At 34.0% G+C, this 24471-nt stretch overlaps 1 protein-coding gene across 2 annotated transcripts; it reads right to left on the reverse strand.

The window, feature by feature from the left end:
• Positions 1-1300: 1300 nt before the first annotated feature.
• LOC107442952 (CRISP/Allergen/PR-1) lies at positions 1301-23711 on the reverse strand. Of its 2 annotated transcripts, XM_043050711.3 has the most exons (9): positions 23516-23711; positions 21386-21652; positions 19356-19443; positions 14235-14416; positions 12488-12588; positions 10917-11029; positions 8948-9082; positions 2669-2925; positions 1301-1507 (listed from the first exon to the last, which is right to left on the reverse strand). In XM_043050711.3, exons 1-9 carry the CDS (start codon positions 23516-23518, stop codon positions 1409-1411), a joined length of 1245 nt encoding a protein of 414 aa, XP_042906645.2. In that variant the 5' UTR covers positions 23519-23711; the 3' UTR covers positions 1301-1408. The 2 variants fall into 2 exon arrangements, with proteins under 2 accessions (XP_042906645.2, XP_087021402.1); XM_087165276.1 differs by lacking the exon at positions 2669-2925 and having other exon boundaries at positions 23516-23656.
• Positions 23712-24471: the final 760 nt, after the last annotated feature.

The following is a 24471-nucleotide window of genomic DNA, read 5'->3' on the forward strand; positions in this document are numbered from 1 at the left end:
ATAGCATCCTGCTGTTTTTATACACTCTGAAACGGATTTTCGCAAATTCACTATATAAATTGTCTCTCAACATGTTCCACAGTTACGATCACCCAATATTGATCACTTCAAATATCTGGTGACAAAATCTTAACTTTAAAAATTATTTATTTTAAAGATAACTTCCTTATTTCAATATGGATAAAACGGTTTATTGAAATGTTTTAAGGAGGCATGTGAAATAATAATTTACACAGATCAAAATAATGATGACGAAAGATCCAAATGTTACTTGATTGTACTTCATTGCCTTCAAAAAATATGTAGAAAATAAATTAAGACTCGCATGAAGAGAAACAGAAATGTGAAGTTGTCAACTAGAAAATATAAATGAAACTGGAAAGACCGCAATACCTCAAGAGATGAAATAAAAATAAAATTAGAAAAACCAGAAAATAGCCGAGAAAGGCGATTCTGGGCAAAATACATTTCCGCGTACCATGGAGAGATGGTAAGAAACTAACAAGGGAATCGGCATTCATGTATAAAACAAAATTCTCGGGTATAAAGATGAGCTGATGTGGCAGGGTTAGGATTATCGAGATTAAATGTGTCCCCAAGAATGTTCAGCAATGGACTTATCGCATTCTTGAAAAGGAACTTCTTTAGTCTAAATTTAAAAACCCGTCCGGTTTATACAATATAGCCAAGGTTGCGCTGGCAAGGAATTCAGTCTCAGCTACCACGGTTTCTCTAGTTCCCCCCCCCCCTTTTTTTTACTTTCCATTCTTTGATGGTAACTACACATTTTTTTTAAAATTTCATATCACCTTTTCTTCATTCACGCCCGAGTCTTAAAAATCGGTACCTATATTTAAGCGAGCCAAACATTGTGAGGGCTCGCTAGACGTTAATGACTCGTGACGTGAATTTTTGAGTGCTCAAAACGCCTTTTATTTACATTTTCATATATTTTGAAGATAATGAAATTTTTATTTTCCCACTTCAGTTTCTGAGGATTATTCATTGAGTGACACACTATATTAAATTAAAATACTACACGCGTTATTAAAATTAGTTTTACGTAAGGTAATGGTTATGGCTCTTTGATTGAAAAAAAAAAGTCTTATAATATATAATTCGACAAAACTTTCTAAAAAACTCAATGCAGAATTCAATTCAAAAAACGGGAAATAAACTCATATCCTTGTAACTCTTAGCGATTTGACAACTCCAATCGTATTAAAAATCGTAAAGTTATAGAGTGGATATTAATATGGTAAGAAGCAAAAAATATTTTTAAAAGAAAAATACGCACATATTCAAACAACAAAATTTATTCTCCAAAGAGGGTGGTAGCAAAACACTATCCAATATAAACACTTGTATGAATACATCTATAGACGACATTTTGGATATTTTTAAATTCTTATTTTCCATATTGGCAGGGTTTATTCGTAATTTGTATTTCCTTTATGTCAATGTACTGAGGTGGGGTGCCGACAGGAACACTCATTTTAATTGAAAACTGAAAGAAAGAAGAAACATTAATACCGACTGAGTATATGAAGCAGTACTTAAATGAGAGAAACTTTTGACTAGAAAAAAAGAAAAAAAAACGATTAATGAGGGAGGTCATCAGCAAGCGTTCTCCCAGCATCCGATGATGCGAAGGATACAACCTGATCATGTGAAATACATTCATTAACGAAAAGCTAGTCAATCAGGTTCTCGTTTGCAGGTTAATTTCGTTTCTCTACTCAGATGTTACAATCAGTGTTTGGAAAAAAAAATTCTACTTAAATAGTAATTACAAAAACACAGTTTTAAAAGTTCATCGTTTTTATGATGATTCTAAAAAATAATTTTTTTTTGGTATTTATTAAGATACTTCCATTTAATTCGTGACTGGTGCGCGTTAAATCTGCCGGGTCACAATGTCCTCCACGTTCTCATAACAAATCATACCTTTGAGAGTACTGAATTGGAGAGTGATCGTTCTCTGGTTCAGGTCGAAATGATGATCTGTGAATGAATAAATGAATGGGTCCGCGCCCTATAAACGGATTGAGAGGCGTGTGTGGAATTCTTGGCCATAGAGGGTGCCACTGTAAAACAAGAAACTCAAATTTGCCTTAAAATTGCTTTATTTCACCAAGCAGGCTTGCTGATATTGGCAAGTGGCATTATAAACAACCGCAACTTCCATTTAATGTATTCACTATCTGAATGAATCCATTGATTTGAATATGTTTATTGGAATCAGTTGACTATAATAAGGTTGTTCATTATTTTTCGACGCTGTTTTAAATCAATCATTCTAATAAATACATTCATTCGTTGTTTGCTTATTAAAATTAAAGAATCGGTTCCATTACATTCATTTGTATCAGGTTTTTCTATTTATATGCATTATCCATTTTGACCATAATCCTAATGGATTCTGGTATGAATTGATTAGTGTTAGTGATTCAAAATAATTTATTAGTCAGTAATACAAACGAGTTATTTATAATACAGCTAATACATTTTAACATTGATTTGAATCCGAAACACGGATGCATTCATTTGAATTATCATTTTTTTTAAAACAGAAAATTGAATATGTCTGATATTCATATCACATAATGAGTGATCAATATTTGATTAGTCAGTGCCTTTAAAGTACCGATTATTAAAATGTTATTACTTTTATGTTCCCGTCATATCCCACTTGTACGGGAGTCTTGAGGAAATCAGCCCATGGATAGGTCCATACTTGCATGGGGAATTTCTGTCCATTTTGTTCAAACTCAACTTCAACGCTGCTGTCATCCTTCTCTCCTGCTACGTTGGGTCCCTTCCTCAGGCTGATTAGCATGCAAGTATCTTTCTTGGATTGGATTGGATTGCGGAAATGTGCAGTTGCAGTCTTCCCTCCCTTCACCACAACACTCAACAGATTTCCTGACACAACAGAGAAAAGAGAATCGCTTTGGTCAATGTCCCAAATATTTGATATTTATTCGATATTTTAATATCTGCCGAAGATAGATTAGGAGAAACATCAGTACCTATTAAATACATACTGGGAAGTTGAAGAATCATTTCAGAAGTGTTTAGATAATGCTATTTTTCATACACATCAATGATGTTTTAAGGTTTCGGGGACCGACATTAAATTACTAACGTAGAATAGTGTTTTTGAATACCCTATGTTTTGCATTGTGCTGCATTGAATTTGTAACTTATAGCAATTATTTTAGTTACTATATGCAACAATGGCGCAGAATTTCGTAACCGCAGCTTAAATATGAATGGAAATATAGACATTTTTATAAAAAAATAAATAATAATTTTTCTTTGTCTGATGTTGTTTTTTTTTCTATGACTTTAAAAACATTCGATAAAATGAATCAACATTTATAATAGTAATTTAAAATTAGTTGCAAGACTATTGCTTTAAAATTTCAGAAAAATACATTTAAAATTGTGCATGCTTGGGAAAAGTTTTTATTCTTTTTTCTTTTAATTTTTTTTTCTTCTAACGGCAGGCACTTGAACATTCGTTTTTCACCTAGGAAGTTGCCGGAAGTGTTACTCATTTAACGTTACCCAGTGGGCACCTATGAACCTAAGTCACGGAGGCGAGCAACATTACCCATGCCACACTGGCGCCGATACCCGTTTTATAGGCTGGGCCACATTCACTCAGCACACAGTCGAGAACAACACACAGAGAGAAACATCCATGCCCTGAGCGGGATTCGAACCCGCAGCCATCGGCCTCGCAGTCAGGCAAGCTAACCGCTCGGCCACCTGGCCGTCTTCTTTTAATTTTGAAGATAATCGTATTTGGCAACTAATAAAAAAAATCCAATTGGAATATTTAAAACGTTTTAAGAAATTTTCTAAGTAGTTTTTGTACTTTTTTTTAATTAAAAAAAAACCTCAAATTGATAAGGGATTTTCGACAAATATTATTTTGTATAATAAGACAAATTTAAATAACAACTGATAATGCCTTACAATAAACGTCCATACATCGAAATAAGATTTGTATAAGGAAAGAAAGAGCAGATGAAGGAAAGATTACTTTTATGGGGAGCAGATCCTTAATAATGCCGGTGTCATTAAAATAAATCTTATTTGACAGTACAAAATGAAATTTGTGGAAAACTCTTTATCATTTTGAGTTTCGTTTAACAGGTACAAAAACTATTTAGAAAATTTCTTGAAACTTTTTAAGATTTTCAAATCGGACTTTTTTTTTTTATTAGTTGCCAAATACGATTCTCTGCAAAATTAAGAAGAAAAAAATTCAAACTTTTCCCGTGCATGGGCAGTATAAATTAACTATTTTAATCTTGCGCAATTTTAGATTAATTTTAAAACAATAATTTTGTAAATAATTTAAAATTGCTCTAAAAATTTTCTTTAATTTAGAATATTTTTAAAATTATAGCAAAAAATCGTAAGACGAAAAATGTTTTTTATTTCTTTATAAAAATGTTTATATCTCCACAAATAAACTGCTGTTTGTAGAAAATGCAACACCATGAAAGAATCATCAGAATCAAATGAAATTTAATGCAGAAACGACTTGTACTGATACAAATAAATGATGAAATTTTCAAAACAAAAGAAACAAATTAAGCGTCCGAAATCAGTATTTGGTGCAGCCACCACGCGCTGCAATAAGTGCTGCTATACGGCGTGGCATGGAGTCAAACAGATGTTGAATATCTGCTTGAGGAAGAGAATTCCATATCGCTTGTATGCGCAACCAAAGTTCGTCTTTGGAAACTGCAGGACGCGGATCACGAGTGAGACGCCGACCAACCATATCCCACACGTGCTCAATAGGCGACATATCCGGCGAATAAGCAGGCCAAGGAAGAAGTTGCATGCGTTGTGCTGAACAGAAGTCTCTAACAGTCCGCGCAACATGTGGGCGTGCATTATCCTGCTGAAAGATAGCTCCAGGGATGCCTTGAAGGAAAGGAACGACTTCGGGCTGTAGCACTTCACGGACGTATCTGTTGCTATTGAGATTACCCTCAATTCGTATCAAATTGGATCGTCCATGATACGAAATCGCACCCCAGACCATAACTCCGGGTGTTCGACCACTATGTCGTTCAATAATACACTCAGGAAGGCAGCGTTGACCGGCATAACGTCTAACACGAACACGGCCATCATGGGTCCACAAATTGAAGCGTGATTCATCTGAAAAGACAACTTGGTGCCAATCAGCTCGCCAGTCTCTGTGCTCAAGAGCCCACTGCCGACGCAGCCGTCGATGATCCGCCGTGAGGGGAATCCTGTATAATGGCACCCTTGCACGCAATCCACGGCGCAGCAGACGACGACGAATTGACGAAGCCGACAATTGTACACCTGTAGCAGTAGACCAATGTGCTGCCAGCTGCCTGGAGGAAGCTGTGCGATCATTCACCGCCATGCGGAGCAGGTGTCGATCATCGCGCTCTGACGTCACCTTCTGTCGTCCAGTGCCTGTTTTTCGAGTTGTTCGGTGCTCGTCGGTCCACTGCTTCCAAACTCGCATCACTGTGGAACTGTTCCGCTGCATACGAGCTGCTATTGCGCGATAGGAAAATCCTCCTTCTCGAAGGCCGATTATCCTCCCTCGTTCAAACTCCGTAAGTTGCTTGAATTTCTTATTCTTCCGTCGTGGAGGCATACTCAGGTCTCACTAAACGTTTACCACTAACAAATAATCATAGACTATTTTCAACGTCCCGCTACAGCACTTTATTTATACGCTTTCAGCATCAATTCAGAGGGCGCTGCGCGCGCCACGCACGCGCGATGGCTCTGAAACTTTATTAATTTGCATAATATCCTATAATTGACATTTGCTGCGAATTTCATTTGATTCTGATGATTCCTTCATGGTGTTGCATTTTCTACAAACAGCAGTTTATTTAAGCTAGGTTTACGAAATTTTGTCCGATTATTGTATATAATAACCAAAACAATTGCTACAAGTTACAAATTTATGGATAAATTTTTTGCATAGAGTGCCAAAAACACGTTACCGTTTGTAATTTATTGTCAGTCCCTTAAACCTCGGAAAGCTTTAAACATCATTCATAAGTATGAGAACTATACGCTTCTAAAGTTATGAAATGATTCTTTTATTATTTCTTGAGAAATATAAAAAAATGTATTAGTGTGTAGAAGTATTTCCATTATTTTCTCTACACCCTGTATTTTACGTTGGTTATATTAATACAATATTAGAAAGCACTCTAATTTACGGATATAATCGTGTGAGCTGATGATGAGATTATATCTTTTCGTTCTTTTAATTTCTGGCTTTTTAATTTTATTTTTAAAATTTATTTTAATCTGTAATAATTTTTCTTCTTTTCTTCAAAATATATTTTTCCTTTTTTTTTCTTCAATTTTATTTCACGGGCTCTATGTACTTACATTGCAGTTTATGCGCGGTTAATATTATAAACTTTTTACTTTTTTTTTAAATTTCTTTGTATATATATATATATATATATATATATATATATATATATATATATATATATATATATATATATATATATAAGTTCAAAATGAAGAATAAAACAAAGAAAAATAATAGACATATGAAAAAAAAAAAAAAAAAAGGGGGTGGGAAATAAAAAGTAAAAAAAATAACAAACAACATTTTATTAAAAAAAAAAAAAAAAAAGTGAAATGTTAATTAAAAAACCGGAAAAAAAAAAGATATAATCTTTTCTTCAGCCCACACGATTATATCCGCAAAACAGAGTGCTTACTGATATTGTATCAATAAAGCCAAAGCAAAATATATTAATACAATAGTGTGAGGAGCATTCAAAAAAAAAAAAAAATTTTATAAAATAACTACATAAAAATAGATCATAAAAAGTAAATATAACATGTAAAAACAGATAATAAAATAAAATAAAAAGAAAAAACATTAAAAAGGGGGGACTATAAAGCGAGTAGCAAAATCATAACAACTTACACGGACGGTTATTTTTCAAGAATGATTTAAAAATGTTTTCGCAGAAAGATTGCCAGATTACAAAATATGAAAACAAAAGATGAAAACAAAAGCGCAAATTGAGTGTAACGAAAGGGTTTCTAAGTGTCGTTCTTACTGCACTGCTGAAGTGATTTGTTATTCTGAGTTTTGATTTGTTATTTTGTTTTGTTTACATCTTTTGTTTTCATATTTTGTAATCTGGCAATCTTTCTGCGAAAACATTTTTAAATCATTCTTGAAAAATAACCGTCCGTGTAAGTTGTTATGATTTTGCTACTCGCTTTATAGTCCCCCCTTTTTAATGTTTTTTCTTTTTATTTTATTTTATTATCTGTTTTTACATGTTATATTTACTTTTTATGATCTATTTTTATGTAGTTATTTTATAAAATTTTTTTTTTTTTTGAGTGCTCCTCACACTATTGTATTAATATATTTTGCTTTGGCTTTATTGATACAATATCAGTAAGCACTCTGTTTTGCGGATATAATCGTGTGGGCTGAAGAAAAGATTATATCTTTTTTTTTCCGGTTTTTTAATTAACATTTCACTTTTTTTTTTTTTTTTTTTTTTTTTTTTTTTTTTTAATAAAATGTTGTTTGTTATTTTTTTTACTTTTTATTTCCCACCCCCTTTTTTTTTTTTTTTTTTTTTTCATATGTCTATTATTTTTCTTTGTTTTATTCTTCATTTTGAACTTATCTAATGAGTGCTGTTTACTTGCAGCTTAAGCGCAATAAATGATACTTATTGTTTTTCTTAACTTTCTTAGTGTTATCTTGTATTTATTTATTTATATATATATATATATATATATATATATATATATATATATATATATGATTAAATATTTCTTCCTCACATACTTACTATTTAACCCAAAGGAAAGTCAGTTTATCATAACAAGAAGCTTAAAATCAGGTATATAAGAAAATACTGAAAAGACTTTTCCAATTTTCCTGGTGCTTTGCATAATACTGGCAACATTTTTAAAGATCTAATTCTTTTCATTCAGGTTAAGGTTTCAAGAAAATTTCAAAATTCGAATATTAAGGGTCAACTATTACTGGTCCTTGACCAAGCAGTCTCAAAAACATGTGAAAACGTTTTTGTTCTTTCTCCCATTAATTTTAGTGGATATGGTATTTAATCTTCAGTTTTTGTTACAAAAATGGTCAAAACACTTGCATACAATAAGGATGGTCATCGTGGAATAACCTGCGTAATGAACACTCGTCGAAAAATGCATTTTGAGATGTTTAAGTCTGTAAAAAGTGCCGATTTTTATTAACTGCAGGTGGTGAGGTTTTCCACGGATGGTGTTTTCTACACTAGGGAGCGCTGCAAGTTCTTGACTTCCTATAAGGTTACTGTTTTTGGTGTGCTTTGAAACCATTTGGCTCACTTCTTGATCATAGTGTTTAGAGACCCTCTTGAATAGTATTTCTTGTATACGTTTATTTCTTACCCGATTTATTATTTGTGTTTAAAAGAAGAATCGACATTTGAAGATTTCAAGACGCAAGAATTGTCATTATTAAAGCACTTCTAACCTTGTTAACACTACACCAACTTCGAACTTTAAACCTAAATGATGATTTGTAAAAGGAACTTAATTTCACTGCTCAAGCAATATACTATCACTAATGAATGATGGTGCAAGGCTTGCATCAAAAACAAACAGTAATAAACAAAAACAAATTTTCAATTCAAACTCGGCAGAATTACTTGATATCTTATCATTGATATCTTCAGAAATATATCAGATTTGAGCTCAACAATTATATAATTTATTTATTTTATTATAAGCAAAACTGTCTGTTTGAAAATATCGCTTCACAGAAAAAGCTGTCGAGAGCCTGTATACTTTCTTACCGGAAGTGGAGCAAGTCAAGAACTCGTGATATTGAAAACACCGTCTCTTGGTATAAAAGGAAGGAAGAACTTACCTGCCGAAGTTTTAGCAAGTTTCCATTTATCCCCGGTGCCTGAATCAAACTCGCAATTGGGATCACCTGCACGAAAATCACAGTAATAGAGAAGGTTTTTATCCTGCGGATAAATTGGAGGACTGCTTGACAATCCTAGTAAAAAAGAAATGTTTTTTTTAATTAATTTAGTTTAATGAATTATTTCCAATTGAAAAACCTTTCTGTCTATCAGATATTTCTTACAAACAGCTGATTACAAGAAGGATGGACAACATCGCAAAACCAGATATGCATAACATGCACGAATGCGGAATTTTAGAAAGAATGGAAAAATTTACCCCGACCCGCCCTTATTCAGGGCATACGGGTAAATGTTTATTTTAAAAAAATAATAAAATACAGAAAACAGTACAAACATAAATTACATATCAAACATGGCAAACAGCCCATGAACATGGTGGACGCAGAGCAGCAAAAATCATGTGAGGTGATAAAACATTAAAACAGCAATATATTAAAAGTGTCAGTTAAAAGAACAATTTAAAAGAGAAACATGCAAAATTTGCAGAGGAACAACATAATATAACATATTAAAACAGTACTATTAAAACCAATCAAATAGTACAGAAGTAATTACAATAAAATTGGAGCAAGTAGAAGCAGAAGAGTTTATAAAAGACATAGTAGAAGTTACAAAACTATAGATATACAAAGAATAAGGTAAAAGAGGGTAAGTTAATAACTAATTTTGTATTGTCAAAAAACTCACGAAATTTAAAGAAATATATGCTGGTATATATAATAATCACTATAATTTTTTTTAAAAATTAAAAACTAAAAATAAAGTAATGAATTTTGAACAAATAGTGTCAAAATTAGGTCCGGCGAAAGGGTTGAAATGAGTGATCGTGAAAAGTGTTCAAATGGAGATTTTGTGTCCGTTTTTCTTTTTATCTGCGTATGAATGTTCAAGCAGGGCATCTGTAAGCAATTACTTTGGAGTTATGTTAACAATATTTGCCTATTTTTTAAATCTTAAGTGTTAATCACATTCGAAGTTATCAATTGAATTGAAACGCCAATTCCCTAAAAAAAGTTTTTATTTATTTATTTTTTTTACACCACCGCAAAGTGTTGCATTAATGTCGGTTTAAAATGTGTTAAGTTGCCTACATTTTTTTGTTATTTCCACAAAAAATTATTTATATCCTATTATATACAGTGCTCAAAATAAAAAACTGATCATCCTGAATAACTTTTGATCGGATCTTCATCTTCTACGACTCAATCTTAATAGTTTGAAGGATATGGTAATTAATTAGTGCAGAAGATATTTTAAGTTAGGCAATCAAGCACAAAAACGTACTTTCTTTGAATAAACATACCTTTCTTTCTCCGGATTCAAACCCCCGAGGCTTGGGGATAGCCGCAATCTGGGAAATAGGGTCCGAATAGTTTAGTCAGGAGAGCAGTCAAAAGTATGTTAATTTTATTGTTTACGTATTACACCATATCTGGCAGATTAGTTAAGCGAATCGAAATTTTTTTACTCCACACAATTACAAAATTCATTTAGCCAAAAATTACTCTGTGTAAAAAAATAACTTGTAGTGAGTATTTACTATTTTTTTTATTATTATTTTATTTCATAATGGGAAAAATTTTGAATAATAAGATATGCAATTATTTGCATCATTAAAATAGAATGTAATTTTAGATAGGAAAATACAAAATGTGAGCGAAATAGGTTGAATAGTTCCTGAGAAATTAAATTTCAAAAAAATCTTATACTATTTCTCTACTGCCAGTTCTAAATTTTGTTGTACTGTTTTTGAATATCACTAAAGAAAGATCGACCCAAAATAGTCAAATAGTATTAAGTTCGAAAATAAAAATCAAAGCTATCATTTACGGGTTCCCTTTTTACAAAATGGAATATTCGATGATTACTTAAATATAAAATAAGAATAAATAAATAAAGACTCACGGCAAAGTCCGGGATACGTTTTTCCTTGGCAAGTTTTATCACAGCATGAATTTTTTGGACATCCTGTACAACGCCTTCCTTCCTTATATAAAGGGTTTTTTATCATGTTTCCCCTAAAAATAGATAAAATATTTAGAAATTTCTATAAACTTTAGAGGTTGTACGCTTTCATTGGTTTGAAATTAATAAACTGACTATTTCTTTGCTGTTGAAAATTGAAAACTTTTTTTAACAATTGTTCCCAAAACTCCTTAAAGTGGACGGACGAGACTGTAGACTAGGAGTTTAAGTCGAGGGCCAAAAAAATGTGCTCGATTCAGATTATTGTTAGTTAAAGGTTTTCAGATCCTATTAAAGAAAAAAAAAGATGTTTGGTGTTGCGGAAATTACTCAGACAAATATTTATGATTATGTGGAAAAAATAATACTCGAATGAATATTATGAAAATTATTTACATTTTAACTTACCAAAGCCTTAACTTATCACATTTGATAGTTTTTGAGCTAATGAATGATTTGTTGAATTATTGATTTCATAGAATTATTATATTAATAAATAAATTTATAATAAGTTGTCTTTTAAGTCACAAGTTCCAAAATCCAATTTATTTAGCTAAGCTGATATTTTAATTAAATAAATGTGCAAATAAATATGATGTCTCATTGAGTGAATCATGAATATTTACTGAACAATTTATTTTTTTTGTCATAAAACGTTTATCTAAGTGCGAGTTTGCTTGTGAGATATTGATATGTAGTTTTTTTCTCCTTGTAATAGTTTTTTGTTCGATTACAATATTTTGCACAAATAAATTTTTTCAATTTTTTTAGTTGGGAGCAGTTTAAACAAGTGAACAAGTCGGAGTCACCCCGAAAAATCCGGAGTCGAACACCGACTAAAGTTCCGCAGACAGATTACGCATTTGTTTCATTCATTCCTTAACAGTAGGAATTCTACAAGAGTTTTAGAGAAGGAAAACATTACACTTTACTTACTAATTTACGTGCTGAAACTAACCTAATTACTTTACCATCTTTTTTATTTAACTTACATAACTGAAACTAATTTATAAAGGAGAGTCCGAAAATGAGTTCCCCCCTTACGACTGTAGACATAGTATTCCAGGCCAAAAATATAATGATACATTAAAGAGCTACTTCCACATAATTAAGAAGATCCTTGAGACAAAGACCCTCCAATAAAAAATCAGGGCTCTGCCATAACGGTTTGTGTGTCTTTAGCATTGCTTAAAAATCACTTTCATCTGAGATTCTGGCCGGTATAGCCCGGTTGGCAGGACATAAGACTCACGTTTCTGAGAACGGGAGTTCGAGTCCAGCCGGCCGAAGACTCCCAGTGTAGTAAATGGTGACTAATGCACGTTAAATCTGACGGGTCACAAAGTCCTCCATGTCTAACCCCCCCCCCAAAAAAAAAGGACAACAATAAAGCTCGGTACAAGATGTACAGGTGCCTGCTCTATCATGATCGAATGACATACAAACTTTGTTTGATTTCCTGGGAGGGGGGAACTTATTTTCTTACTCTTTACTTTGATTATTATACTTACCTCGGTCCGTAGTCGCAGACATAAAACTGTTTAATGCCACCGTCATCTTCTTTGTAAGCAACATAACCGCATCCAACCTTATAGGTTTCCGCCCACGTTAACTGCAGTGAATAAAATTGGCTTTTAAGAATACTTTATAATTATTAATGATAGTAAAAATGTTACAATGATTGGAAAAAATATGTACAGAGTGCAGTGCACAAGTCTGTCGTTTCACTTATTAAAATGAACTTTATGTTATGTGCAAAACCATAACAGTGAATTAGCGCACGTTCGTTCTAGTATGCTTCTGCACATTGATGACGTGCGATTGCTGATGCAAACGTATGGCAATTTGCTTCAAGTATGACATTTGTTCCCGCTCGCTCCCTCAATGTCCGGTCCATCATCTAAGTACCAAATAAGTGCTCAAGTACACATATTTAAAAATACTACTTTTTTATATTTGCATCACTCAGAAATCGAAGCAGGACATTTCGGTACTTTCCTTGCTTTTTCTCTTTTAGATATTAAAATTTAAAACATTTTACCCACTATGCAACAAATTCCAGTGTAATTGTAATTTCATAAATTTTTGACTGCTAACATTTTGTCTCTTTTCAACGTAGGAACTATTTGAAACCAGATTGCACCTCGTGGAGGTGTTCAATACAACAATCCTTATTTATTTATTTACTTACTTAATCCCTTAATAATACATTATAATATAATTACATAAATAATGGCAATTTATTTTTCGACTTTACATGTTCGGGGATGGAGATGTTGTCCTCAAACAGTTCAGTAATTCATAGAACGGGAAAAAAGGAGTTAAAAACAAAACTCAATTTTCTCCTTTCCATACTTTTAAGAACTTACTAACCATTAGAAATCCCTTGTTTTCTATCACTGGAAATAATAAATAAATAATTAAATAAGTTAAAAGAAAAATTATATTTAGGGGTCATTGAAACATAATCACTGTAGTAAAAGAAATGGGATGGAATGTCTGTATCTAAAATGGATGAATCGAAACAGCAACTGGATTGGAACTTCATGGACCGCTCAGAAACTATTTGACCTATTTTGTTCTATTTTCTCACTTAAAATGACATAGTTTAACGGTATGTGAAAATATACACACATATTTTTGAGCATTATTAAATTAACCCATACAAAATAATAAATAATTATAAAAATTAGTTTTAGATTAAAATGATTTTTAAATGAACGAATTTTAAAACTGTGTGGAAAATAATTCTCTTAAATAGTTCCAGAGATGAGAAAAAATAAACATCAAGAGATTTTAACTTTTCACCGCTCTGCTAAGTTAATTATTATCAACATATTTTCCATTTTGCAGGTATCCGTATACTTAGAGGTTCAAAAATTAAGAAAGGTATATTTATTCAGAAAAAAAGAATAGATTTCTTAACATCTTTCTTAATTCTTTCTGGAGAAATACCTTCTCCAGAAAGTTATTTGCAAATTAAAGGTTATCCCCTAGAACTTTTATGATTGAAGTCTGACTGTAGGATCAAAAGAAATTAAGACTTTCCATTTTTTATTTAACCCTCTTTTCTATCGTTTTCGTCGTTTGAAAGTTAGAAAAAAAATTATCATCTCTGATATCAACGTAATTAAAAATATTTTGGGAGTTATTCATTGTGTTGCATTCAGCTCTGAAAAAAACTACTAGAAATGAAACTATTTAATAATAATACTTTTATTTGATCTTTTGAATAAAATAAAAAAAATAACAGTTTACCTGAGTGAAATGAGTTGTAACTGCACCCGTGTAATTTAATGCCGGTACAAATCTTTTGTGAAAATCAGCTACTTCACTGTACCAATCTCCAACTACATCGTACCATTCTGTCTTCCTTATTTCACACTTGCCTTGACAATAGTATTTGCTGTACGCCATGTTCTGCCCAACACCGAAGCCTCCTATTTAAGGAACAGATTATTTTGGGGGGGTATGCAGATAACATCCGCGATCTTGTTAAAAGAAAATGCGTACAATTTAATCTGGTTAAACATTGCAGACGATATTATCCAGGCATAAAACAGAATAACTGTTCAATAGTTCAATGAAGTAAAATAACCGTTCAAAAGTTTGATATCCCTGCACCATTGTGCATATAATACTTATTGGTGCTGTAAGGTACGAATGAGTGGTCACAGAATTAAGCAAATATAATTACATTTTAATATAATCGGGGTATGTCCCTCTCTTACAACGTGATTTTAGTCTAGAATTTCTAATTACCTACTATGGGCAATTTAGAATGCAGTATCGCCGTAACTTACCTATGGGCGAGTTACGGCGATAATTCATTCCACTCATTCAGCAGTGCTGTTCTCCGATCTTACCCAAGCAGCAAAGTAACTTAGGCCCTCGTTGGACCAATATCCACGAATCTGGGCTCAAAGGGCCTTTATTTTCTGATATTGGACCGATATAGAATTGTCCGATTCACCCGATATTTTACAACCAATATCGGCCTTATATGGAATCGTCAGATTCACCTGATATTTTATATACATTATTTAGCTAATATAGGTCTTATATCGGCCCTATGTAAGACCAATATCTAGACATTCCAATATCGGTTCATATAGAGGGCCCATATTGAGCCATCTCCATCAGTCTAAAGAGACCTGAATAGTTTCATTTTCCAGAAAATAGACAGTTAGCGGAGCTTCCTGTGTCCCCGTCCGTAAGAAAGATATCAGGGCAAACTACTGTTCTGTGAAGCGAACATAGGGATTCAAGACAATATTCTTATACATCAAAATAGACAAAGTGCCTCTCTCAAAAATATTTATAAATCAGACTATTCAAATCTCCTCTGGCATAATACAGTGTGACCTTCATGAAAAGAGCACTCTTGATTTGGTTTGGTTTGATAACTGGACCAAAAAAAACCAAGCTGAATCCAATACAAGTAACTTTATGTCCAAATACATACACTGGTGCGCAAAAATTAAGGACGAAATGGAAAAACTAGCTTAACAACAAAGCATGCAGTTACAACGGAGGGAAAGATTAATCACGGTAAGGTAAAGTAGATATATGCACCGTGACGTACCCGGGGGAGTGCTAAGTAAATAAAACGAGCTGGCTGTGGGAGCTAAGTATTTCCGTGAATGGTATTGCACGGTATACGTCAGTTTAAACGAAGTGAATTTGTTATATGGCTAACAGACAACACGGATGGCGATATCTGGATAAGTTTACGCTAGGGCGATTCATTGGGAAGTTGGAAGAAGGTCGAAGTGAAGTATGACCAGTGTGGCTGCAGAGTTCGGAATTGCCCACTGTATCATTTCACGAGCATGGAAAACATCTCATAGGACAGAAGCAGTTGCCCAGAGGTTTGAGGTCGTCCTCACATAACCACGGCAGCGGACGATCGGTATATAGTCCTACAGGCTAGGAGAAACGGACGGCCGACTACAGGAGAAATCGCTAGGCACACATAGCGAAGTACTGAACGCCCGATATCGCGTTTCGCCGTGGCCAGGAGACTGAACAAGGGTGGTCTATTTGCACAACGGCCAGAGCGGTGTGTTCCATTATGTGGTGCCGGAAACACAAGAACTGTCGAGTACTCTTTACGGATGAGAGCAGATTTCGTCTGACCAGTGATTCTGGACACATACACGTCTGGAGAAAGCGAGGAACAATGCAATAAACCCTCCAACATCCTCAAAAGAGATCGATTTGCAGGAGTTTTTGCATGAGGCGGTATCATGCTTGATACCCGTATTGATCTACACATCGTCCAAGGTAGTTCAGTCGCTGGTGCCCGCTATTGTACCGAGGTTTTTCTTCCTCATTAAAAATTGGCTGGTCCATTCATAGCGCTAAAGAATACCTAAGACCTTTGAGATGCCACAAATGCAACAAGTATGGGCATATGGCAGAAGACTGTCTAAACTATGAAAGATAGCTGTGCAAACTGCGGTGAGGAGGGGCATAAAATGAATGAGTGCAAATTGGAAAGTAAGTGCATTAATTGCGATTCTGCAAACAAAAAATATGGCTCCAAATTTAACACCTATCATCCTGCAAATATAAGATCGTGCCCCTCAAACCAAAGAGCAATAACGGTATTAAAATCAAGAATTTCATACTAAACCCAATTTTTGTGAGCCGACTTTGGCGTCCTTCACCCCTCCCTGGGGGCTTTCAAATTTGTAACACATTCTTTTGTTTTATTTCTAAGGCCGCCAAGTTGGATGTCATTTCTTTGATTGTATTTTAAGTAAAGTCCTGAGTGGTTTTTAGAATCTTCCAGTCGGAGGATGCCTTGAGGGGTCGTGGAGCGGCGGCTGGCTCTCTCGGTGCCACACTCTACATGAGTAGTCTGCAGCTGAGATTGGCACCGCCGCACCGACTTGGGGTTCGTCCCCCTTCGGCATCCTTTATCCGTCGACGACGTAGTGTTGCTATTACGTGTGTGACTCAGGGCCATGGACCCTCGAGTGTCCATGCACCGCCGGCTCCGCCGTCTGATAGAGTATCTTCGCAGTGATAGGCCATCAAGTATACTCCGGATGCCCCAAATCGGGGCGGGACGGATTAAGCCTAGCTTCTTCATGTACGTCTTTTTAAAGGTACTGTGGGTTCTGAGTTCATCTTCATGGACGGTAATACTACACCTCATCGTACAGTGGCTGTCACAGAACTGTCGGAGAGTAAAGATATTGCTCACATGGAATGGCCGATGAGGTTCCTGAATTGTAATCCGATTGAACATTCGTGGGACACACTAGGGACACGCTTGACAGAACGTCCCCATCCGCCAGCAACAATTCGGCAGCTACGATTAGCACTAAAACAAGAATGGGCAGCAATTCTTCAAGAGCTTCTTAACAACCTGGGCAGACGATGTCAATCTTGAAATACAAACAGAGATGATTATATCCCATACTAAAGGCTGGAATTTCCTCGTCAATCCTGTGTAACAATGACGTTTTGGTCATTTGTACAATTGTGTTTTAAGCCTATTTTTCAAATAAAGTTCCTTATTGTTCCCGTGGATTACATTTGTTTAGTTTCTCATATCATATTCTTGAGGATCCTATGGTATGATTTTTATCGATTTTCAACACTACTGTTCAAACTTCGAAAAACCACTTAATTTTTGCACACCAGTGTATTTGCAAGAAACCAACTCACTCCCCGCTTCATCTACGCCGGTAAAAATTAAACTTAGTGAAATGGAGGAAAATAGGTACCTCGCCGAAATAGAACCACTTCTGATTATAGCCGAAATTCCCGCCATATTTATGTTTGACTTACGATGTTGCATAGCAGTTTCTAGAGGACATTAGCATCAATATTATGTCAGGTTTCAATGATAGCAATTCTGCCTCAGACTAAAACTGCTTCTTTTTAGCAAATACTGAGGTACAACCTCACATTGTTTGAGGGATTGATAACTCAATTTAGAGATCCCAAAATGTTTTAGTGTACTAAATAAATTAAGTTTTCTATTCCATTGGTATAATATTTAAACCTAATAATTTTTCTCAATTTCCATTGCAAATTCATTTTAAGAAAAAGTTTGATTTCGCATTTAATTTTTGATTACTATTCACTCGTTACACGTTTTTCACCAAAAATATTATTTTGCGAAAAGTTAACACATTCGTATTCATTATTGATCATGTGTGACTGGTCATAGTTTTACAGCAAAAATAACTTATATACTGTTTAATAATTCTAAAACAGTTGGTAAATGTAAAGACCATTTCAAATATGTTTATTAAAAATGTTGCGTTAGGGTATTACTTTATGGATGGTTGAGCGTGTAAAGCTAAGCGAAGATGGTGATAGGGGTAAAAATTCGTCGTGAGACTTCCGACTGATTTTTACACCCAAACTTGAACAACATCCATTAGCATTATACTTTCCAATATAACGCCTTCTTTCAGTCTAACTTTCAACGAAACAAATGAATTCTTCGCAAGCATGCTATGATATTACCCGAAAAATAAAAAACGTGCTATTTTACACAAATATTTTAATTTATAACCGTCGTTGAACAGCCGACCCAATTTTATGGATTTACGACTGCTAATGTTCAACTCCGTAGCCTTGTCATTTTGAACCCAATCCAGATGTCAAGGGGACTCCTGGATGAGGTAAAGGGAGAAATTTGCCTTCGTGGAGGAGTTTTTGATGGAACTAACCCGCATGTGCGTTACATGAAGAGGAAGACCACGAAAACCTCCCACGGTTAGCCTCACGGCAAGGAAACTCTAACCCATGATCCGTCTACCACTGAGGATATTTCACGTCAGCGCTGTAGTCGGTGTAAGCCGGAATTCGTATCGACTTCGATTCAAACCCGGTTCGCCTCATTGGAAGGCGAACGCTCTATTCCCTGAGCCATCGCGGCTCTTTCACAAATATGGGATAACACTCAAAACATGACACTTTATTTATGCTGTGATATTAATTTTGTTAAAATTGTCTTACGCTCACGACCCGTTAGAACTCTCATATGAATGGTAAAATTGAGCGTAAACAATAATAAAATTTCTTGGAAGCCTGTTCACACATCGCCTCGTAAGCACAGCATAAGCGGAGGGATACACCGGTTTTCGGAAGCTTGTAATCATTTACATTTAGTCAATCATCCATTCTAGAGGCACTTTCATTTTGCATAATACAATCAAAATCTAAAAAAACAATATAAAGAATTAATGAAAATTACTGATAAATACCGTTTAAAAAAGGGACAATAAAGAAATAACAACTAAAGATATAAGAAAAATCATACTTCTTGGACAATATAAAGGCGTCGACAACAATGAAAAATTATACATTTAATTATATTATATATTCATTATATATTTAATTCTAACTTACTAACTGATCGACAAGCAGCACAGTCATGATTATAGTTGCATTGCTCCGCCCACTTTTGCGCAATTTGAGCAAGTTCATTGTCCCATGCCTGCAAATGTGAGAAACATTAGGTGAATTTCAGTGAGAGTTTTTTAAACAATGAAAAAGTATAATGAGATTTTGTGTATTACAAGAACTTTTATTCAATGTATACAACGTAGTTTAACAAAATGTAAATGTAAATAAATGGTGTAGATCTCCATAAATACAGTACAGAACCCGTTATCCGGAAATCAGAAAACCGGAAAACCAAAAAACCGGAACGAAATACGACAAATTTTCCCGCTATTTAAAAAAAAAAAAATTTTTTTTCCTCATAAGATTTTAGGATTTTTCGTTCTTTTTTTAAAGATGTTTACCTTACCATCATTTTGGTAATAATCGTTAGTGTATTACTTCATCGTTTTTTCTTCTTTTTAAAATTATTTCCAATTTTTTTTTTTTTTTTTTTTGGGTTTAACAATAAAAAAAAAACGGCTTTTTGCAGCGATTCAGAAAACCGGAAAAATCAGTTATCCGGAATATCGATGGTCCCGATCGTTCCGGATAATCGGTTCCCTACTGTACCAAATAATCACTAAAAAGTCCAAAAATAAAATAGGATCCTTTGATATCTTATGAGTAAAATGTTTCGATTCATCACAATTGTAATGTAATAAGTTTAAAAATTTATTTTTTCACGCAAGTTTGCTAACTAATTTTATAATTGCATACAAAATGTTGCAGATTCGCACAAATTATAAAAATAATTTGTGCCTAAAAACATAAAAAATAAAGGTAACTTCAAATTTTCAAAAGACTTGAAAACACATGTCTATATTTGTCAAAAACCATTTTTTCCAGAATGTTAAAAAGCATCGCTGCGACTGCCCGTCGTAAGCCAGGACGAGATCACGAAGTTCAAGGCTTATTTTATTTTTATTTTTTTTAAAATCAAAATCATGATTTCATCATTTAGTCACCGACATTGAACAGCCGACCCAATTTTGAGTTTACGACTACCCATTTTATTTCCGTAACCCAATTTTGAATCCAGTCCAGAAGACAAGGGAACTTCTGGATCAAGTATTGGGAGAAATTTGCCTTCGTGGAGGACTTTTTCATGGAACTAACCCGCATTTGCGTTACACGGAGAGGAAAACCACGAAAGCCTCCACTGGTAAGGCTGGCGGCAAAGGGACTCAAACCCATGATCTGTCTACCACTGAGGATATTTTACGTCAGGACTGTGGTCGGTGCAAACCAGATGCGGAATTCGTATCTACCAGCCAGTGCTGGAATTCGAACCCGGTCAATTCATTGGAAGCTCTATCCCCTGAGCCATCACAACTCTGAATCAAGTATTTGGAAAAAATTGCCTTTCATGAAAGACTTTTTGATGGAACTATCCCGCATTTGCGTAACTGAGTGCCGAAAATCTCCAACGGTTAGCCTAACGGTAAAGGGAATCTAACCCATGATCCATCCACTGAGGATGTTTTACTTCAGCACTGTGATTGGTGCGAGCAGAGTGCGTATTGACCAGTCATCGCTGAGCAATTACTTCTGTTTGATACACCCATCGACAGATCGATCTGGAGCTTCGAAACGCCCCTCAGAGTATCTTCTTTCAGAATATTAATATTTTCGAAATAATAGTAAAGAGTATTTCTAGTCTTTAAATTAAAATCGTCAAAGAAATTTGAATTCTGAAGGGGGGGAAATTGGTGAACTGTAGTGATTGCAGGACCAATAGACGTAACAAAAAAAATCATTAATAAAGATTTTAAAAAAAATTTAAATTAAAAAAAAAAAAAAAACGAGTCTGAGATAGAAAAAAAAGAAATTTTTCACATGAAAGTTTTAAATTCCCTCAGAAATATTATAGTGCCGCTTTGTTTAAAAAAAAAAAAATTCCTGAAGACACAGTTTAGGAATTTTAAATTTCCTGTAGCAACAACCAAACCTTGACAAAGAGGCATTGGGATGTTATCAATGCAAATTTATATTACCAATTCAAGCATATTAGAGGCTTCCTTAAGTCCGCCAGCTCTTGTTTCACTTCCGGTAGCTATCTTACTTCGGTAATCATTGTGGGCTTTCAGTATCTCGGCTATCTCAGCTTTTTGGTCTTGCAGTCCCCTGGTGACGAAAGAGCACTGAGTATTCGGAGGCTTGCAGAAACTGTGCTCTTGGCTCAGTCTTCTGTACTTATCTGGACAATTCTCTTTGGCGAGAGACTGCAGTACCGATGCCACAATAACTAAGACTCTGATCATCTGAAATATTTGAGATCAGAAAATAAAAATTTTAAAGATAATGAGTGAAAAATTTTAAGAGTTGCTACAATAAAGGTAGGTAGGTGTTTTATTTACGTCGCACTAGACCTGCACAATGGGCTATAGGCGACGGCTGGGAAACATCCTTGAGGATGATTCAAAGATATTTCATCACAATTTTGATCCGATGCAGAGAGAATCCCTGCTTTGGTAGCCCGATGACCTGCAAGCGAAGTCGAGCACTTTACGGTAGAACAGTTTAACGAAGACCGATACCGCGCACCCTCGATCTCTACGCAGGCTGATCAAAGTGGTCTCCCACCCGCTTACTGACTGCAACCAGTGATGCTTGACTTCGGTATTCTACCGGGAACTGTGTCTTTACGATCAGTCCACTTCGGGACGCTACAATAAGGAGTCCGCTTAATGAGCACACATTCAAACTGTTCTAAAGCAATTCTTTCTTTGTATCAAAATATATTATCAGATATTGTATTGTAACTTTTGTGTATAACTTTGTGTTTTGTGTGTAACTTTTGTATTGTATTGTATTTAAATTTAGGAAAGAAAAAAATACATGTCACAGTAAAAGATAAAAATGAAAAGGAGTTTTACTCTTCTGATCAATATGTAACCTAATATCACGTAACAGTACAATTTGGAAGAAAAAAATTTCTCTCGTTAGTTTTTAGTATTTTAAAAAATGTCGATATGAATGCTAGGATTATCTTATGATATAGATCTGGCAACGTCAAACCTCTCATTCGTATTTTTAATATATTTATTCTTCATTTTTAATTACTTTTGACATGAACTTATAAAAAGAAGATCTCGAGGGAGATACATTTTTCTACACCAGTGGATAAATATTCATTGTTTAAGACAAAACGTTTGAAAAAAATCACGAAACAGCAATTAAAATTTAAATAATTTTCGAATAATTTGGAATTTCGAAAAAAAAAAAACTCTCGTTGAGTTTATTAATGAAAATGACCTTTTCAGAATGCAGAATTTCAACTCTGATGTTGCTTTTCAGTGGTCTGTAGATCAGCCCGCATCTTTTATTTTTATTACAAGTTTAATAGTAAATAATTTTCAAAATAATCAAATTTAAAATTTAAACTAATGATCAAATTTAACATTTTTTATTCCAACGTACACCTCGTATATTTTTCTGCACACTTTCATACTCTCAAGTTTCTAAGTCTCATAGTTTTTGCGCAACTAAACAAAATGCACCGTAAAGAAAATAAGTGCGAAAAAAGGGAGAAATAAATCATCTTAGATTATAGATTTTTCAAATGAATACAAAAAATGCACTTGAAACTGCAATAACCTTCAAATAAGTTGAAATTTCGAAAAAAAGCTCAAAAAATAAAATTTCTTTTTCAGCATTTCAGATATTAGGGAAAACGAAAAGTAATGTTGTTTTGGTGCATTTGATATTTGTTATCAAGACTTTATTTTTAATCAATAATGTATTTACCCTTGTTAGCCACAACCTTTCAATGCCGGATCAAAATTGAATCGAAAAAAAATGAATTGGTTTTTAAGATTAACGAATATTTAATGTGCCGAAACGATATTACTTTCCGGTCCCCCTCATATTAATTCCGCAATTACGTTTTTCGCGACTTACAGAGCAAACAGCAGTTATTACAGTTCTTAATTCTCTAACTAATTATAGAATGAACACTCAAAACAGTGGCATTTACGATTTCTTAATGCAAAGTCACTATAAAATCTTTTCTTTAAATAAAGGACTCTTTAAATTTGATTAAAAATAAGTTTTAAAATCAACTTTAAAATGAACACATAACAAAAAAGCTCTCCATTTTTAAGTCAAGGTTTATCAACACTTACCATTTAGTTCATACAAAAGACGAATTGTAGAACGAATCGATACATTTTATATTAATATCGGAACATTTTTGGCCTTTGCAAAGACATTCAGATGTCAAAGATGGTAACGAGATAATAAATTGAAAATCTTGCGCGCATTAAAGATGACATGTGTTTCCACAAGAGATGTGTATGCCGAAAAGGTAGGATTAACATTAGAATGTCACATTTGTTCTACGCCTTTTGTGTTCGAAAAGAAACACTTGTAAACGAGACTATGATAATACCGCCTGTGATATATAATATAACAGCCCGAAATATAAACGCTAACAGTAGAGAAAAATAAACAATAGAATATTAACATCTTGCCTTTTCATTAAACTGTATCAAAATTTTGATAAAGTAGTTAGAAAACTGTATCTTCAATAAATAACATTTTTTCCAGAATACTCACTTAAAAGTTGTGACCACTACTTACTTTTCGAAGAGCCTATGGGGATTTTAACGAGAATGATGAGCGTCCTGAGTTAGCATTTTTAAAATGTATCTATCGCCAAAAACAAAAATGAAGCTTCTACATTAAACTTTGACTTTTAATAAAAATTAAATGGTGTTTTATTAAATTAATCGAGTTTTGAAAATGAATCGTGTATTAACACCGTGTACCTAAAATTATAAACCTAAATAGAATTATAGAGAGTAGAGCAATAGAAAAGAGAAAGAAGAAAATAAAACGGAAGAATTTGTATTAAGTTTATAATGATTAGGATCTATGCTTCTCGCTTTTACTCTCTCTCTCTCTGTCTCGAGGGTTGTTGTTGTTACTTTACGTCGCACTAGAGCTGCACTATGGGTTATTGGCGACGGTCTGGGAAACATCCCGGAGGATGATCCGAAGACATGCCATCACAATTTTGATCCTCTGCGGAGGAGATGGCACCCCCGCTTCGGTAGCCCGACGACCTGCGCGCGAAGTC

This window comes from Parasteatoda tepidariorum, chromosome 6, assembly GCF_982258835.1.
Source record: "Parasteatoda tepidariorum strain Cologne lab strain chromosome 6, Ptep-v5.0, whole genome shotgun sequence".
NCBI classification, from domain to species: Eukaryota; Metazoa; Arthropoda; class Arachnida; order Araneae; family Theridiidae; genus Parasteatoda; species Parasteatoda tepidariorum.